At 40.6% G+C, this 18,500-nt stretch overlaps 2 protein-coding genes across 3 annotated transcripts; both read right to left on the bottom strand.

Annotated features, from left to right (window-relative positions):
* Positions 1-1,333: 1,333 nt before the first annotated feature.
* Positions 1,334-4,409, bottom strand: LOC111650282 (gap junction delta-3 protein). Its single transcript, XM_023400155.2, has 2 exons — positions 4,206-4,409; positions 1,334-3,739 (listed from the first exon to the last, which is right to left on the bottom strand). The coding sequence occupies exon 2, from the start codon at positions 3,657-3,659 to the stop codon at positions 2,808-2,810; it is 852 nt and encodes a 283-aa protein (XP_023255923.1). The 5' UTR covers positions 3,660-3,739; positions 4,206-4,409; the 3' UTR covers positions 1,334-2,807.
* A 519-nt stretch (positions 4,410-4,928) lies between these two features.
* top2a (DNA topoisomerase II alpha) lies at positions 4,929-17,120 on the bottom strand. 2 transcript variants are annotated; one of them, XM_023400144.2, is made up of 35 exons: positions 16,981-17,120; positions 15,980-16,129; positions 15,633-15,723; positions 15,455-15,518; positions 15,152-15,297; positions 14,568-14,665; positions 14,261-14,473; positions 13,913-14,086; positions 13,400-13,501; positions 13,088-13,225; positions 12,853-12,991; positions 12,597-12,754; positions 12,215-12,340; positions 11,976-12,086; positions 11,607-11,712; positions 11,364-11,473; positions 11,123-11,215; positions 10,923-11,037; positions 10,714-10,835; positions 10,330-10,478; positions 9,948-10,179; positions 9,702-9,836; positions 9,358-9,558; positions 9,076-9,271; positions 8,715-8,806; positions 8,458-8,607; positions 8,264-8,347; positions 7,829-8,035; positions 7,546-7,669; positions 7,012-7,176; positions 6,480-6,660; positions 6,326-6,381; positions 6,118-6,237; positions 5,597-5,841; positions 4,929-5,458 (listed from the first exon to the last, which is right to left on the bottom strand). In XM_023400144.2, exons 1-35 carry the CDS (start codon positions 16,996-16,998, stop codon positions 5,309-5,311), a joined length of 4,761 nt encoding a protein of 1,586 aa, XP_023255912.1. In that variant the 5' UTR covers positions 16,999-17,120; the 3' UTR covers positions 4,929-5,308. The 2 variants fall into 2 exon arrangements, with proteins under 2 accessions (XP_023255912.1, XP_023255913.1); XM_023400145.2 differs by having other exon boundaries at positions 7,012-7,173.
* Positions 17,121-18,500: the final 1,380 nt, after the last annotated feature.

Raw genomic sequence — 18,500 nt, 5'->3', positions numbered from 1 at the left:
TTAAGTGCAAATTGTCTAATTTATATTCAGTCTTTTAATGTGAAGTGTCAAACGATTTCTCCACAAATCTGATTAAGAATCAGACGCCCCCCCACCCCACACTCAGTGTGTGATTTGGCAGTTTACTACACCAGTGTCAAAAATATGGACCGGACTGACACATACCTTTTCCATGACAGTCGTAGAAGCAAATCTCTCTTAAATTCAGGGCTTGTCCTGTTTCATGATTCAGTGCTGCCTGTCTTTCCTGTGCTGAAAGTCTCTCTCCTGCAGCTTGCTGCTCTTTGCCTGGACATTTCTCCTTCCTGTCTGAACAAGTATTAAGATTACTGTGCAGTATGGAGGGAAAATATATAAATAAAATTTAAAAAATCACTTCTATCTAAAATATCTACCATTAAGTGACAATGACACCCTGCCTGTATTTTCCAGCCTCAGTGTTGTTAACCTTTCCTGGCTCATAGTCTGGACTCTGGTTGAGAAGCACAGTGGACAGGTGGGAACTTCGATCTTAAAGAGTTGTCGTTGTAGTTATAGCACAAATAGCCTACAGTGCACATACATTGCTCTGCACTCAGGGCTATACGGCTAACTGCTAGCTAACTAGCTAACAGTCTGCTCCGGTCGCCAGCATCGCCGCTCTCTCTCCCTCTCTCTACGCACACAACTACTACCTGAACTATTCCTGAACAGAGTTGCACTACTCCTGTAACAATATTCTGTCTCAAACTTACTGCAGAACGACTTGTACAAAGATGCTAAATCAGTGTAATTTGCTCGTTTACATGCTACTGCTACCTCTTCACTTAATGCGCGTGTAGTTTCCACACACGTCTGCGCATGCGCATAATGCGTGTAATATCGTAACCGATCGTAACTGATCTCAGAACGGCAGAAGCTGAGTCAGTTTTAAGACACATGAAAATGATAACAATTTGGATCTGATTTTGGTTAGCCACGAAAAAAAAAAAAGTACCTTGTTAAAAAATCGACTTTTTTCTCACTCATTGAAAAATTCAGAATCTCTCAATATCTTCATATTTATAATAATTATAATAATAATAACAACTGCTGGACACATTATGTCTCCTGCTTCACTAAAAAGTCAGTTCTCAGTGTTTAGTGGAGGATTCAAGTTTACATATCAGACTTGTGCATGAATAATATATCCAAACCAGCTGTGTTGTCATTGTCAGATTAAAGGTGAGCACAGGCACCACGTCCCCCTCCCTAATAGGTGAATGTAAAAACAACCTTCTAGTAGCAAATGTACCAGTGTGCACAGTGAAGGTCATCATCACGAGCCAAGTGAAATGACAGCAAAGGAAACACATTTCTGAGTGGGGGCAGAAATATTTACTTTGTTTTATGTGTTTATTTGATAGGGACAATGCCGGATTGTAGAAAGAATGTTAATTTACATCTGGGGTTCCTGGCCAGGCAAATTAAAACAAGAACGTTACAATTCAAAATATACAATTACAAATAGACAATACACGAGTAGCAAAGACAAATGCAACATGCTGAGTTAACAGTGATCACAGATCTGGTCTGACTTAAGCTAATGATTGAGATGTGTTTTGAAAGTTAAATATGTAGGACACTCCCTTATTGCAAATGGTAAGTCATTCCAATATTTATGTCCTTTCACTGACAGCACAGTTTGACCAAATGTGCGTCTATCAGGCAACTAACAGTTCCCTCTAGTGGTCATCCTGGTGTCAATGCCACTGCCAGCCACTGAACTTAAACAGAAAACAAACATATTTGGAATTTTTTTAATTCTCAAAACTCAATAGATATGTATTCAGAATATTCAAATGCTGAAATGAGAGTGTGTATGTGTTTTTTTTCAATCTTAAACTTTTACCACTTTCTTAAAAGTGATTGTAAAAGTGATTAAAAGTATTGATTGTGTTGTCAATAGAAACGTTTCAGTCATTGAAAATAATGAAATGTTTTCGAGTGTATAAGTAAGCTACAGTAAAAATAAAACATAAACATAATGGATCTCACAAAAGGTTCTAGTATGTGCAATTTTCATTCATTCCTTCACTATCATGAGAAATATACTGTATATACGCATCAACTACAAAACCTGAGCAACCAGTCCAGCTGCCAGGTATTCTTTGTGAAAAACAGTCTTCGTTCATATACCATCACATTCAAGCTACATTTACAATTAAGAAAAAAAAAAAAAAATCAGCTACTTGGTTATCATGAGCCCATTTTAATGGAATTCATTGTAAAGTAAACTTACTCTACAGTAAGGACAGTCGTATAACTTCTGTAAATGAACAGTTCACTATTGAATAAACTTAACACCTTGGTAAATCACTGTGCAAATGTTTTGACATTTTCATTTCACTCCCATTTCCAGACTTTGTGCAAAGCTAAGCTAACGAGCTGCTGGCTGTAGACTCATGCTAAGCGTACAGACAGGGTGTGTCACAGGGATGTACAATGAGTTCTCTTCCAAACAAAGATGTAATCAGTGTTAAACAGTGTACCAAGTGTAATCCAGAGGCTTTTCCCTCCTGAACTGTTTACAGTCAGTAATGAGTCGCCAACCAAACAATGTCATGCATGCATCCGTCTTATCATCCCTCTTGTCTTTGCTTTCTTTTCTGACTGTCTCCCAAGCATTTCCTTATGGTGTCTCCCAACATAAATAACTCCTTGAATCATTAACATGTTGTGCAATAGTTATGAAATGAAATGGCACACATGAATTAGAAAATGTAGTTATAACATTTAAATAAAAAGAGAAACTACTGTGACTGCAGCATGTTTGAATCAAGGCTGTCTCACACCGTGAGTGTCCCACTGCTCGCATATTTGCCACTCTTTTGCTTGTTGCCGATGCTGGAGACCTTCCTGCTGCTCCTCAGCGGTCCTCCCTTCAGCCTCACACTGCTGGACTCGCTCTCTGACCTTGTCCTTCTTCTTGCTTTTGCTTCCTCAAGAACCTTGAAGTTGTGGAGGTTCTGGCAGACACTGAGGCGCTCTGTGGGCAAGGGCATCTGGCGTGAGCAAAACAACTTTCTGGAGCTGTAGAAAAATTCTGCAAGACTGGAAATCGCCGATATCACCCCTACAGCAAAGTAGAAGCAGAGGAAGATTGTTTTCTCTGCAGGGCGGGAGGTGAAGCAGTCCACTGTGTAGGGGCAAGGAAAGCGGCTACAGGGGAACTGGGCTTCCACCTTGAAGCCATAAAGCAACCACTGGCCCACTAGAAAGCCAATTTCTGCCACTATGCGAAAGGCCACATTGACAATGTAGAGCCTTTTTAAATGGCGGTCCTCTCTGCGCGCCTGGCTGCTAATTTGGCTTAATTCAGAGCGGAGGCTTCTCTTGTTATGGTGGTGCATGGCATACATGAGGAAAACCAGGGAAGGTGTGGCGATGAGGACGATGTGAAACACCCAGAACCTGTACTGGGAGATGGGGAAGGCCATGTCGTAGCACACCTGTTTGCAGCCTGGCTGCAGGGTGTTGCAGGCAAACTCCTCCTGCTCATCGTCAAACAAATCACTGGCAACAGTTCCCAGGATCAGTATCCTAAACACAAGCATGAGTAAGAGCCAGAAACGACCAAGCATCGGCGAGTGCGCCTGGAGGTTACCAAAGAGTTCACCGAGGAAGCTCCATTCACCCATGATTGCAGCACTGTGTCAGGTATGGCTTCTTGGAAGACTGGAGATTTATCCACCTGTCCTTGTCAGAGCAGATGCTGTCTCTGGATAAAAAAAAGAAAGTAACATGTATCTTATAACGCCCTCTTCACAAGACATAGTGACATTAATCTGCAGGTCAAAGGTTTAGGGTAGGGCCAAGGTTTGGTGACAGTGTTCACATTGTAATGGCCCGGAACCAAAAATTTTAAAATGACTATACCACCTGCAATAAGAGAAATTCAAGCATATCACTCAATGAATAAAACAATAACACTGTCCTATATGAAACATTATGTTTGTACCAAAAGTAATACACTTAATACTGGTTATTCTCAATACATTTGAACTTCATTTTAAGGGCTCAAATTTTATGAATACAATCTCAGTCACCAACAAGCAGCTACTTATGGAAGAACACTAGTTGGTTTGTTAATTGCCAGTCTGAAATTGAACTCAGATGCAGCTTCTCTATACTAGTCAATAGCAGCAAAATGAAAAAACAGGCTCAGCTTGAGCCGTTTACTTTACCTTATGTAGAGACACACAAAACCTAACCCCTCTGATTAGCCTTAAAAAAAAAAAAATCCTGTTTCAGGCTCCTCTCGTTTAGTCTTCTGCCACTCAGGTATGTCTTCTGATAAAGCAAAGGGAAACCTAAATAAAAAATTGTGTCCAATCAAAGCATTAAGCTCATGTCCATACCAACTTGTATTCCTCTCTCTCTCTCTCTCCAAATGGAATATGATTGAGGATTGCGCCGCTTCTAATTGAGAGGGCGGCAACAGTAAAGGAAATTCCTGTTACGTCCTAATCTGCAACCATCTAGAGTTCCAGACAGAAGTGATGTTTACCCAAGAAAGGCAAACTCTTGATGAGCATTTCAAAGAGCTTCCTAAATGGCAGGAAGGATCTGTTCAAAGCTGGACCACCAATTTCCCTGGTCACAAGGGATAATAGTTAGGAATAATAGAATAGTTGATGCAGTGTGCTTCATGCAGTTTGCAATGGCCAGCATTATATATTTTTTTATTGAGGTTCATGGTTTAAAGTTCAGGATTTGTTCTTGTTTTTTATTATAAGCAATTAAGTTGTTATGATCATTTACAATTTCAATTACCTGTTTGCCAGTGAACCTGCTGATGCCATTTGAATTCCCCTGAGAACTCGACTTCTACAGACGGACAAAATCAGTGACATATTACACCAGAGGTTAGCCTTCAAGCGGGGTTTACAAATACACTGCACAACAAGTACAAACACGTTAGCTTTATTTTTCCAACATAAAATGAACAGCCATTGAAATATTTACAAGACAACACAAGACAAAACACTAGTGGATTATAAAAGGGTAAATTCCATCAAGACCCAGTAATTTTAAGTCTTAAAGCTTGGGCCTGGTGAAAAACAGGTATAACCAAGTGCAAGCAACAAATTCTTTTTTTTTTTTTTTTAGGGGATACAGACTGCAGGTCTAAGGTCCATTCAAGCCACAAAAGTAAATGCAACCATGCTGAAAGTGACAAAAGTGAAGCCATATTAATGATATGGCACAAACTGAATGTATAACATACTAAAGAACTGGTCTTTAATATAAAATCTTAAAATTAGTGACAACATATGGAGCCTAAAATTTAAAAGTCTTCATCTGAGTCGGAGTCCAGGTTGTAGGTTACAGGTTTCCGGGAACGTGAGGGCTTGTCCCGCGGTGCCACAGCTACAGGAGCTGCTGCTTCCTCGTCTGACACCTGGAAGCTGTCATCCTCGGCCATTTTTTTTGTTTTCTAAACAGAAATTTTTTTAGGCATAACAAGGTATTAATACAACGCCTAAATAAATTGATAAATCAAAAGTATAAGGCCTCATGGTTTATGAAGCTTCTAAAGACCTTCTTGAAATCAGAAATCAGAGTAAAAACTGACCTTGCCGCCGGCAGTTACTTTGCCTCTGATCCGTGACATGAGGTTGTCTGAGCTGCAGTCGGAGTCATCACTGACGGCCTGTTTCCGTTTGAGAGCAGGCTTTGCCTTTGCCTTTGCCTTTGCAGGCGCAGGTTTAGCTTCACCTTCCGAGTCACTGGAGTCAAATGAAGGAACCTTCTTGGAAGCAGTGTTGGATGAAGGTTTGGCCTTATAGAGAGCATCCAAGATAGACGGCTGCTTCACATCTAAGAGAAATTAACGGGAAAAACAACCATACTGAATATAGATGAGGGAAGGATGCAATATAATTTTTTTTTACACGATCATGTACCTTAAATATCTAATCTGCTTACAAGAAATGTCTGGCAACCAATTAATACAATTTAACTTACTACCATTTGATATGAAAAAATAGCACATATTACAACTTTTAAATTTTAATTACGCATCTGCTCTTCAGTCTGTGATGTACACAGACAAACTGAGCTGTTTATAATTAGGTTAAACACTTGTCTAAATACCTGCAGCCTTCTTCTTGGGTGCAGGTGGTTTCTTGGCAGCTGCAGCTTTCTTGGGGGCAGCCTCTTTGGTTTTACGTTGAACTGGAGCCTTGGATGCAGGCACCTGATCATCCGACTGAGCTGGCAAGTTCAACAAAGAGCAAATAATCAAACCTCAGACTCAACGTTCCTCAGCCTCATCACATGGGTGCTCTGTAAAACTACTTACAGCTTGACTTGGTTTCAGCTTGTTTTACTGTTGATTTCCCCTTTGGTGCCTTCTTCCTGCATAGAAATGAAAAAAATGGGAGGTAAATACACTGACTGAAGAAACTTTGATGTGAAAGAAGCTTTATGCATAAAGTCTGTGGTCTCATACTCACGCAGGTTCTGGGGCTTTGGGAGGCGGAGCTGGAGAGTCCATATCGCTGTCAGCCATCGTGCTGGGCTCTGGGGCAAAGCTGGTATCATCATCACTGATAACAGCTTTCTGTTTTGGAGCATCCTTGTTCACCCAGTCATCAAAATCATCTTCACTGTCTGACAGACTGTACTTCACTGCAGCTAAAGAAATGGGCGACAGAATGGGTTGATTTAACAATTCTGCAATGTACTGCAGAAAAATGAGAACAAGAAGTTTCCCATAATAGATGAGTCACAAAACAGTTGTTGCAAAGATCAGTAAACTGAGATAAGTACGTTAAACAGCTTCAGGAAATTACTTCTATCAGTGTTTTAATTCAAAACCCCAAAACACACTGGAGTGATTACATCTCGCCTCACTGTCTGGGTAAGGAAAGTGCTTAGAATATTCAGTGTGCAGGAAGACAGCCAAAACAGAGTCCTTTCAATTGAATGAATACACTTGTCTTAGTATCAGTGATAATGGCGGTCGGGGTCATCTAGTAGACTCACCTTTAGTTTTGCGTTCAACGCGCTCCCTGGGGGCAAACGCTTCTTCTGCCTCCATTTCACTGTCGGACAGATTGTCAGGCTCATCGTCCGACCACGGGCTCTTCTTGGGCTTCTTGGTGGCAGGTTTGAACTGAAGAGTGGTCTGCGTGCCCGTCTTTGATGCTGCTGCAGAGAAATATGTTTCTTAGTCATCTTTAACAAAAACGCAACGACGCTTCGTTACAGTAGGTCCAGATAGAGCAGTTAAAAAGGTCTCCCTTAATGAAATCACGATACTGGTGCAGAGTTGTTATTGCATTGCTGGCAAACTGTAATGTAGCCAGTGGTATCCACATAATCTTGCCTCTCTGTTATTTAACATTCAGGATAAATCTGTCAATGTGCTTATCTCACTATGCACCTCAAGCTTTATGGCAACACATTACCTGAGTCAGTTTGTTATCACGGTAGAGGGGTTGAGTAATTGCTGCTGTAAAATAAAAAATAAAAAATTGCATACATGTCATGTCTTATCTCTGAACTGCTCCTCCTCACCTTTTTCCTTTGGCTGGGCTTTAGTTTTCTTGCTCAGTCGTGCAACCAAGCCAAGCTCCTCACTTGGAGCTGCATTGTCTGAATCTTCTCCATCAAACTCCATCTTAACCACTACGTTTTCAGTCTGCAATTACAGAAAGAAGAGTCAAGCAAAATGTAACTTTCATTTGGAGATTGTGCTGTGTCCAAGTGCATGATGTAGACGTATGACTTGCAACACAAAAAAGGAGTTATTTTCTGACAGTTAAGTGTCTTCTCAAACATTAAGTTTGAAAAGACATACCTTGATTTTCTTGCCCCTCTTTCCGTCTCCTTTCTTGTCAGCCTTCCTGTTAGCTTCAGCTTTCATGGTGCTGGTAACGCGTGGGACTACGCGACGACCCTGGGGCGTGGGTAGAGTCTCCTCCTTCATTTTCATTGCTTTTTTGCCTTTTCCAGCCCCCTTTCCAACAGGCATGGTGGCAGTCTCCTTTTCTTTGGCCTCAGTGCACTGAGCACAAGAAAAAACAAGGTCAGGGGATGATTGAGGAGTGAAACGTTTGACAGTAACATTATTGAATGTAACCAGGGTTTCCAGAGGCTTGAATCAACACTTGATATGCATATTGGTAATCCCTTTCTTAAACTATGATGGACACAATGTATGTCACCATATGTGACTGACGACATACAGCAACAACAATGAAAAACAAAGTATACAAAGGGAAAGAGTCTATACCTCCAGTTCCTCGGAGAAAGCAGCAAGGTCTTCCCTCCACAGGTCTTCTGGATTCTTCTTCTTCAGGGTGTTCAGCTCTGTCATCTACAGAACAGCATTTGGGTCAAAAAGGGACATAGTTTAGGTGAGGTGGGCCAATTTTAAATGATACAGTGCTACCATCAGTAAGATTTCAGCATAGCTGAGAATCACACCTTAGTATCCCTCTGTTTGCACAGCTCCTCTTTCTTCTCTTTAGTCAAGAACCACATGGGCATGCTCAGCAGGTAGTTGTAGTCCGGCCCACTGGTGTCCTCTTTCTCTGTTCCTTCCTCTTCCTCTTGCTCCTCCATCTCCTCCTCATTCTAAAAGCATGAACACAAATATATAATGTTATTTGCTCGAGTGGAGGCTGATTATTTGGCATTCCTCACTGATGTAACTGAAAGCCATTTGAATCAAAGTGTCTAACCTTCTCTTGAGCCTGTTTCCAAGCCTTGACTGGGTCAGAGTCGTAACCCATACTCTGCAGCATGCGGATCAGCTCCTTCTTAGGCTTGTTCTCTACAAGTAGATGAGCAATATTAATATTTTTGATCAAGGAAAAATCAAAGCACACTACGTGTAAAATTATGGCTAAAACAATCATCTACCAATAACTGTGACTGCCATTATAATTGTTACAATTTCAGAAGATGTTCTAAATGAAGATTTAATATGACACAAAAACACTATAATTTACTTTAGTGGGCGGAAATGTAAAAATAAAAACAATTTATCTGCCTTTTTTTGTAGTATTTCAAATCAAACAAAAATTGTATTAAGCTACTAACCAATGACCAAGGTGCCCTCGATTTTCTCCAGGATGAAGCGAGCCTGGTTGGTGAGCTTAGCGCTCTCTGCGCCCAGCATGCCAACCAACCAGTCCTTTCTCAGCACATAGTACCTCATCCTCAACTCAAAGAAGTCCCTGAGAATATCCTGCACAGACTCGTACTTCTTCAGGCTGCCCACATGGTCAAACAGAACCTAAAAAAGAAAGAAAGAAACCCTAAGGCACACTAATCCCCTGTCTTGAGAATATTACATGGGTACATATATGCGGCAGCCATTACCATAGAGTTGCAGGTGAGTGGACTCTGCAGTTTGAAAACTTTATGGAGGCCGGCAGCTTCCGCCTCCCTCAGCTTCTCTTCTGTCATCTTGACCACAAAGCGCACGGTGGTGTCGGTATGGTATTCCTTGTAGTCTGTGATCAGAGGAGGGACCTTCTCTGTGCCATTCAACATTGGCTCCAGAACGTTCTCCTTGTACGTCTAGATAATAACATGAAATTGTCATAAAGATGGAATTACGATGTTCTCAAAAGTGCTTAAAATGGATAAGTTAAAAATTAGTGATGGATACATGATGGAACATTCTGAATACATCCCTAAGAGGAAGGATAAAGTTGACTAACCTGTGTCCAAGATTTGACAGGCAGTTCAGAGATCTCAATGGTGGTCGAATTAATGATGGCGATCTCTCCGCTGTTCATGAACTGGTTATCCATCACCTGCTCAATTGTGCCTCTGAAGCCTTTGTAGTTTGGAAGCTATGGGAGAGGAAAAGATAAGAAAAAAATCATCCTCATCATCCGTTTCGTACACCAGAGGACACAAGTTAACAATGTCAGAAAGCAACAACAGTCATTTCCTGTCCTCACCATGGGCAGAGGCTCCTCGCCATTGAGCATACGGTGGATGTTGCTGATGATCTCTCTTATGTCATAGTTTGGGATCTTGCTGGCCCAGCCTGTGCCGATACCTTCGGCACCATTCACCAGCACCGTGGGGATGATGGGCATGTACCACTCCGGCTCTACACGCTGGTTGTCATCATAGTTGTACTTGAGCAGGTTGTCGTCCGTAGGTGGGAAAAGGAGGCGGGTCAGGGGGCTGGAGGGAGAGAAAGGTGGGAGAATTTTTGAGTAAATCACTCACTAAGTAAACCGTGAAACTACCTCGTTCATATTCTTAAACCTGTTAAATGTGTGCAAGAGGCCTGTAGCTTCAGTGTAATTTGTAGGATGCAAGGAAGCTGCTGACCTGAGCATGGTGAAGATGTATCGAGGGCTGGCAGAGTCTTTGCCACCATGCAACCTGGTTCCAAACTGACCCAGAGGCTGCAACAGGTTCAAGTTGTTGCTTCCCACAAAGTTCTGGGCCAAACCGACAATGGTCATCATCAGAGAGACCTGAAAATGAAAAGCGTTGATGAGAGTAAATCATCAGTATTATCAAAACCTCCAAGTATGGCTTTTCTCACCACAATCAGTCAGTATAAATTTGCTATGAAAGACTTTCACATTTACATTCAGCAATGAAAAAGAATAATAAAGAAAGTGGCAAGTTGGCAAGTTTACAAAAATTATAAGCATTGTAAACTAATTAAGAAACCAGCCAGCTCATTCAAGTGTAAAGTCATGTCACCTCTCCATGGTGGTATGCCGACATCTCAGCCACTGAACCAGCCAACTGGGCCACCTTCACTTCCCGCTTGTCGTTTCTCTTGAAGCAACAGAACAACACCTTCCTCTGGCCAGGCTTTAGACCTGGCACACGCACAGATACAGACACACATTAGACCACTCTCTCGGAGTAGCAATTCTGTTCTTGGTGATCATAATCATTTCACGCACCGTCCACCAGGCAGGGAATTGACCTCTCGTTGTCAGAGTTGGAGAAAAGTACCAGTTCCTTGTTGACAAAGTCATTGTAGGACAGGGACTTGGTGGACTGACCGTACAGGTACTCCTGTGAAAAGACAGTAAAACATACAGTGAAACTTAACTGAACACAGAAATAAATCACATATAGTTCACCAGTGGTTGGGACGTACCTCAGGCAGGTTGTGCTCCCTGCGCTGGCGCCTGTTGGTCATGAAATTGGTCAGCCACTCTTTGCGCTCTTCCACTTTCTTTTTGCTAAAGGCCTGGCAAAAAAAAGGTGATGCAAGAATATAATATTTACACTCCAACTACTACTCATATCCTGGCAGAAATTTTATGTAATGGTGTACAGAGTACAAAACTCGATGTGATCCTCCTCAGTAGGAGCCAAACAGATGTATAACATCTTACAAGGGTGATAGCTTCATCGTCTTCAGGTCCAGCGTACTTGAATGGGATACGATGTCTCTGCATATCAGAGAAGTACTCCTTGGCTTCCTGTGATGTGCTGGTTCCCAAACCTGTGTCCACAAAGGAAGAGAGCCTATTAGATAAAGCATTACAATGTGTACAAGGCTGTAGCCATGACATTTGTCAGGTATGAAAGGTTGCTTACTTGTCCTTTTTACTACCACACAGGGGTTTATAACAAACCTTTGTAGTATTTGACTTTCCAAGATTTGTGGTTGGACTGGCTCTCCTTCCATGCACTGAATTCAGGGATACTGTAGAAAGACATCTGAGTTTTCTTGTGAGATGCCTGAAGAGAGGGAAATTACATCTTGTCATACCAACATTTACACATTCACAATAAAAATACAGACCAAAATCAAAGATTAATTCAGTTCACAGTTCTCCAGGACTTCGCCACCAGATGGCAGTCTTGTTGTAAATTCAAGCAGACTGCATTTTGGATTGCTATCAGGGCTAGAAATCAGTTTCCATTCATTCAACTGTGTATCCCTGTGAGTGGCTGTCAACTAGAACCAAAATTTTACCAAAACATCCTGTGAGATTACATACCTTGATGATGGGGGTGATGAATTCCTCCAGGAAGTTGTGGCGCAGCAACGACGGCCAGTTATGGTGGATGAAGTTGATCAGCAAGCCCTTAATGTGGGAGCCATCTTGATCCTGTCACAATCACAAGAATACAGCAGAGTCCAGTCATATTAATATAGAGATAAATAAGAAATAAGGCTAAAGAACAATAAGCACAGTAAAACAGACATGTCACATATCACTACATTCTGAAAACACACCTGATCTGTCATGATCATGATCTTGCCATAACGCAGACTCTTGAGGGATTCTGGGTCTGTGTAGTTCTTCTTGTACTGAAGACCGAGGATCTTAATGATGTTGTTTATCTCAGCGTTCTCCATAATCTGAGAGGAAAGACCAAACAATTTGTACTTTCAGCTGTTTGCCACGTGTACAGAAATACATGATAAAACAGTAATATGTGAAATGAAAACATCTATTTCTGCTTTACTTCAAACTGTTTCATTCTAATTATCATACTAATTTATTTTATTAAACTTATTATGTTGGTTTTCCACGACACCTTTTATGACTGTATGCATCTGCAAAAACAGGCAGTTGCCATCTAAAAACTATGAGCAAAATTCTGTTGGGCCTAACCTGCTTGTGTGAGGCCTCCCGGACGTTGAGCATTTTTCCTCTGAGAGGGAAGACGCCATAGCGGTCCCTGCCGACAACTCCCAGCCCAGACACAGCCAGTGTCTTGGCTGAGTCTCCCTCAGTAAGGATCAGTGTGCAGCCGATGGAGTTCTTCCCACCTGCCAGAGAACATGGTTATCGCAGGACGTTCGCCACTCACTAATGTTTAGATACGGCCAGATATGATATGGACAGACAGTAGTTTAGTAGACAGCACCTGCATCATTGGCATCATCCAGTTTAGGCACCCCCTTGATTTTTGTGTGCTTGACAGCTGAGCATTTCTTGTTGAGCTGGGTTTGAGCCTTGAACTTCACCCAGTTCATGATACTTTCCACAATCCCACAGGATGTGGCCTATGGTGAACAGAAAGTGAAGAGGAAGTAGTGTAAATGAATGATAACACTTCTGCTGTTAAGAATGGAAAACCAGTGTTTTTGTTTTATTAGCACCTGTTTAATGAACTTGTCACTGAGAAGACAGGTGGACCCAAAGTTCTTCTGCTGCAGTGTCATGTTCTCTTTAGTCTGAGAGTCAAAGGTGGGGTTCTCAACCAGGCAATTGACAAACAGCCACATGTGGTTCTTCACCTGGATGGAGAGGGAGTGACACATACTGACTTAGGTTTTGTTTACAGAATATTTAATAATAATTTAGCTGTTCAATATTGCTCCAGCTATTATGACAACAATGTGATGACTGAATGGTACTTTCATTAGAAAATAAATAGACAAATAAGATCAGAGTTTACAATATAACTGTACCTGGAAAGGCTTGACAGCCACCCCAGCTTTGTTCTTCTTCTTCACCACTTCAATAAGCTTACCAACCACTTGGTCAGCCACATAGTCAACGTGCCTCCCTCCCTGGGTCCAGAGAACAAAAATAAGATCCCATTTACAGAATAAATGTCATAAGTCTTAATCACAGTGACACAAAGTGGCTGGGAGAGTAGCCAAACTTGTACTTAGCTGCCAAAGGAACCTGGTCTACTAGTTTAGTCAGCCTTAAAATGATTCATAGCTGCTCTAAGATGTAAATTCAAACAGGGCTGACAAAATAAGATAAAATTAAAATTGACGGTGAGTTTTCCAAAAGACTAATTAAAAAATTAAATTACGGGTTTGGCATGGAGGTCATAAGCCAAACTCATTCCTCAATCGCTCTGTTACACACACACGAACCGCACAAACACACACACACACTACATACTGTATGTATACAATACATTTAAACAATAAATGCACTACACAAGATTTAATACACTGAGACATTACCTTGGTTGTGGCAATACTGTTGACAAAGCTGACTTGCTGGAAACCTTTCTCGCTCATGGTGAGGCAGACCTCCCAGCGCTCGTTGACAGTCTCATGGACCACGGTGAGGGTATCACCAAGCTCATCCACCTTGTCCTTCACGAACATGTCCACATAGCTACGGAAACCCGTTATCTGGAGTACAAGAGCAACTGTTTCAGTCTAAATCACATGATTTAAGCCATACAGGCTTATGCAATGACCAGCAAAATCACAAGAGCTTAAAAACAATACGGCAGGCAGTTAAAAAAGTAAAAACGAGAAATACCAGAGAGTAGGACAGAAGAGTGAAACAGTGCGGTGACTTACTGGCAGCTTCTTGCCATTGAAGAACACACGGACACCCTTGGTGGCTCCAGCAATGTCATAGGCCCTCCTGGTCATCAGAGCAAGTGTGTCTTTGTCCAACGTGCTCATCTTAAACTTGGGCAGATCTGGCCTGAAGGTGATGCAAGTGAATTCCTCTCCATCAAAGGATTTGATAGCAGCATCCCCTGTCCGGCCCATGTTGTCATACCAAGTCTGTGGAAAACATGGACATACTGTAAAATGAAATTTTTCCCTTACAGGTTACAATGAATAGAAAAGAGAAAATCTAGTTTGGTTTTCCTCTCACCTGCTTGAAGGTCTTCTTTGACTCTTTACAGGCTGTCTCGACAGTAAACTTTGTGCTGAAGATATTGCAAAGCTTAGCACCATATCCATTACGTCCACCTAAAGAGTATTGGTGTGAAGATGTGGGTTATGCTGCTAGAAAAGGATCTAACAATAAACACTAAACTTGGCTGTGGCAAGTTTATACACAACCCTATAAGTGGCTTTTAATTACATTTGTTCATAGTTTTTCCAACCCTCCATTATGATGAAATATTTTCTTTTATCTGGATCAATGGTCTTATTAAAGAGTCTATATAATGATTAACTCAATTATTAAAGTTAAACATAAGATTTGTTTAAAACATGTCTGATCATTTAACTGCACATGTTGCTCGCACTAACAGACTGTATTGTACAGTAGTGTCTACCCTTGTCATCAAGCCCAGATCACAGCAATTTCACTGGCGACAAAAATGTTACAGCCAATAGACAAAATGGCCAAAACTAGACAAATAAAATCCAGGTTGTTCAAGCAGCATTTTCATTTAAATACATCAATCAATCAAATCAAATGTGTTTTCATAATTCCAAAATAGTTCTCACCAGTGACTTTCTTCTCTTCGTCATCATAGTTACTGGAGGTGAGGAGCTGCCCGAAGATGAGAGCAGGCACGTAGACCTTCTCCACCTTGTGCTGCACCACAGGGATACCCTTCCCATTGTTCCATACACTGATAAGGTTGTTTTCACTAAAAGGAAAAAACATTCACACACATTTCATTATGTTCTTCTGTGATACCAAGGAAAGCTCTTGATTTTTTAACAACCTACAAGCTAGGGTACACTGTGGTAGGATTATAGGATATTCTGAGATTAACTAGTTGTACATTATTATTTATTACTCACACATCAATGTTGACTTTGATGCAGGACATGCTCTTATCCCTCTGCTTATTGTCAGCTGCATTTACTATAGGAAGATAAAAAACAAATAGTTTCATTATAATAGGCCTGGCATGGGATGGAAAAACATTTTGTCCATTTTGATTATACACCTCTAAAATTATGATAGTCATTTACTCACCAAGGATTTCATCAAAAATCTTGTAAAGCCCAGGCACAAACATCACATCACGGCAGTTCAGTCCAACATCCTCATCATACACCCACATTTGCTAAGGAAAAAAAGTCAACGGGTGACTACAAGGATGACGCATAAATTTATATAACATGAACCATTAATTCTTTATTCTCCTGAAACCTGACATCCTGTAACTTTGCAGGGAAAGCAAAATTCTACAGATTATATCTAAAACAGTCCACCCTCACATCAGCCCCTGTGAGATTTACTGGAGGACTTGAAATCAATACAGGTTACTTAGAGAAGCCATCAATTGAAAAAGACATTGGCATAGCTGTGTGACTTCTTACTTGGGTGACAGGCTCTACGGAGCCAATGTAGGAGTCTGGTCGAAGCAAAATGTGCTCCAACTGTGTCTTCTTCTGATATATCCTCTCCACCGACAGCCGCTTTGGATCTTTCTTTGTCTTTTCCACCGGCTTGTTTTCAAAGAAGGTTTGCTGCGAATGACACAGGATTATCTTTTGTTAATTTTCTTGCATTGCAAGCAAGTCAGTAGCAGGGCATCCATTTGTGTTACAGGTAACCTTCATACAATGACGAACAACATCTTCAATAGCATTTCTCACAGTCTGACATTGTTGTAATTACTACAATCTTGAGTCTTATTTGAAAAACCTCGGGGTATTTAGTGAACACAATAACGTCTGTCCACTGCAAAAATTAAATACTCAGTGCACAGACTACTAAACACCCCCTTCATGTTGCTGGGACCGGATTCATTGAGTAGCTCAAGGACACCTCAAAAGGGCAGACATGATTGGTTCTTACTAGTTTCCATTTTTATTTCAAGGAAGATAAATGTAAGTCATACTATCTACCATTACTTCGTCACTGTGAGGTCACATTTCCACCAGTTTGGAAATTTAAACACTGCTGACAAAAGAGGTGCTGCCTTAACGTTACATCCATTCCATAGATTTTTAAATGCAGTTAAAAAAAACACTCAATAAATAAATAGCATTTTGTCGTTAGCTTGCTGGTCGGTTAATGTCATGGATCATAACATTTTGGCCTACATCGCATTTGATGTTTTCCCATGTGTCTGAGAATTACTACCTAACTGAAAGGGACACATCAAGAATTGCTGTTTTCTCGACAAGTGCACTTTGCATTACTTTGTTTTAAATATCGGTAACGATGATTGGTTAATGTTGTGCTACAGGGTGTTAGCTAGCTAACTCTGGCCGTTGCTAAAAAGTTCCTCTGTAGCTAACACCAGAAATGACTGTTAGCTAGTCTGACAGTAAGTTTTCAGCAAATATAAATATCGAAATAACCGTAAAGTTACCTTCAGTGGGTCAGCCATTCTTTTTATTTTTACCGTCAAACACAAGCGCTTGCACTAACTTAAACACTATGTTTATAACTAGCTAACTCGTAACAACAACCGCTGCTTGGCTGTGCTGAAACGTAGTGAATCAAGTCCCCGCTTTGAAAATTCAAAACTTAAGAGAAACCTCTCCCGCCAGCCACATTGACCAATCAAACGAACGGCCTCTTGATGTTTCTCTCCAATGAGGAACGTAAAAAAGTCTTTCTTTTAAGGATTAACCAATCCGCGGCGGCAGAAGAAGCATAAGCCCGCCCTTGTTGTTCCTGCGGCCAATCAGATTCCCAATAAATATATGTACAGAATAAGCTTATTTAAAGTGAAAAAATATGAAAGGCGGGGCGAAGTATTTGTATTTTGTTGTTATTTTCTATCAAAACGTCTATTCAGTTCTTATTTGGCAATACACATTACATTTTGTCATGCTTTAATTGAGTGACTGATTATTATTTGCAGGTTCACAGAGGTCCAGCTCATGATGAGCTTGTCACGTTTCATACATTCTTATGATAAAATACAATAAATACACTCACAAAAGTGAGCTGAAATCATATTGGTCTACCTATAAGAAATATCTCAAAAATAATCAAGATAAACTTTTTCCTTAACAGCACCTATTATATTTACATGCATATTTGTATTAGTATTTGTATTTATGTATAAAAAAAGGCCACAATTTCCAACCAGTGGATATAGATTTGAACTGCATTAAACCTGTAAGTCTGCACTATAATCTCATTGGGACTGTTCAACTTGCTGCAGTGTATGTCGCCTACATTTGAAGCCCCATAGCAAAGTAAAATCAGTCACAAAACAGACTTTTCTTTCTTTCAAGTTTTAACCAGTTTTTAACTGGCTGGGTGTTATTAAACATATTTTTTCATTAAAAAGCTTCTCACGCTTTTCTGTGAGAAACTAATTCAGGTTAGGCCTCATCAAATCATTGACTAGATTGTGCCTCATATAATAATCAAAAAGACATTAAGCTGAATGGACCATTTAAAAATATTTTTTAAATTCTAGCATAAATACAGTCTTTTTTTGGTGTCATGAAATGTACCGTAGAGAGAGAGAGAGAGATCTCAATAGTTCTCAAAGTGATCTTCACTTTTTTTTATAACATACAGCATAGCTTGAGGAGAGTACTGATGTCTGACACAATACGAGTTTGGTGCATGACCATGATTTCATTCTGCTCCATAATAAAATTGTAGATGTCGAATGCAATTGGTTACCAACTCATGGATCTGTCTTTCTTGATGCCATATCATACAAGCTTATTGTATAGCATTTTTTAAAGCTTTCCCATATTTTTGAAGCCTAATATGCTAGCCGCATAATCCTGCAGGATTTACAGTGATCAGAGAAACTGTGATATTCTTGGCTGCATAATCCATTCAGGATTCAAAGCACTAAGAGAAGCTGCAATATTCAATATCTGTGCATGTTTTCTTGAAGCTACACCTGTCAGCAAATAA

The sequence above is a fragment of the Seriola lalandi genome, unplaced genomic scaffold, assembly GCF_002814215.2.
Source record: "Seriola lalandi dorsalis isolate HSWRI2012SDOR001 ecotype SW California unplaced genomic scaffold, Sedor1 jcf7180002052132, whole genome shotgun sequence".
Taxonomy (NCBI): domain Eukaryota; kingdom Metazoa; phylum Chordata; class Actinopteri; order Carangiformes; family Carangidae; genus Seriola; species Seriola lalandi.
This window is presented reverse-complemented; position numbering and strand designations above follow the sequence as displayed.

Bases quoted from the DNA above. Each gene is read 5' to 3' on its own strand.
- LOC111650282 (XM_023400155.2), bottom strand. From the start codon at position 3,659: ATGGGTGAATGGAGCTTCCTCGGTGAACTCTTTGGTAACCTCCAGGCG.
- top2a (XM_023400144.2), bottom strand. The intron at 9,272-9,357 runs GTAATGGCTGCC...TTTCTTTTTTAG, and splicing joins CACTCACCTGCAACTCTATG to GTTCTGTTTGACCATGTGGG. The intron at 5,842-6,117 runs GTATTTAGACAA...AATTTCTCTTAG, and splicing joins ACCCAAGAAGAAGGCTGCAG to ATGTGAAGCAGCCGTCTATC.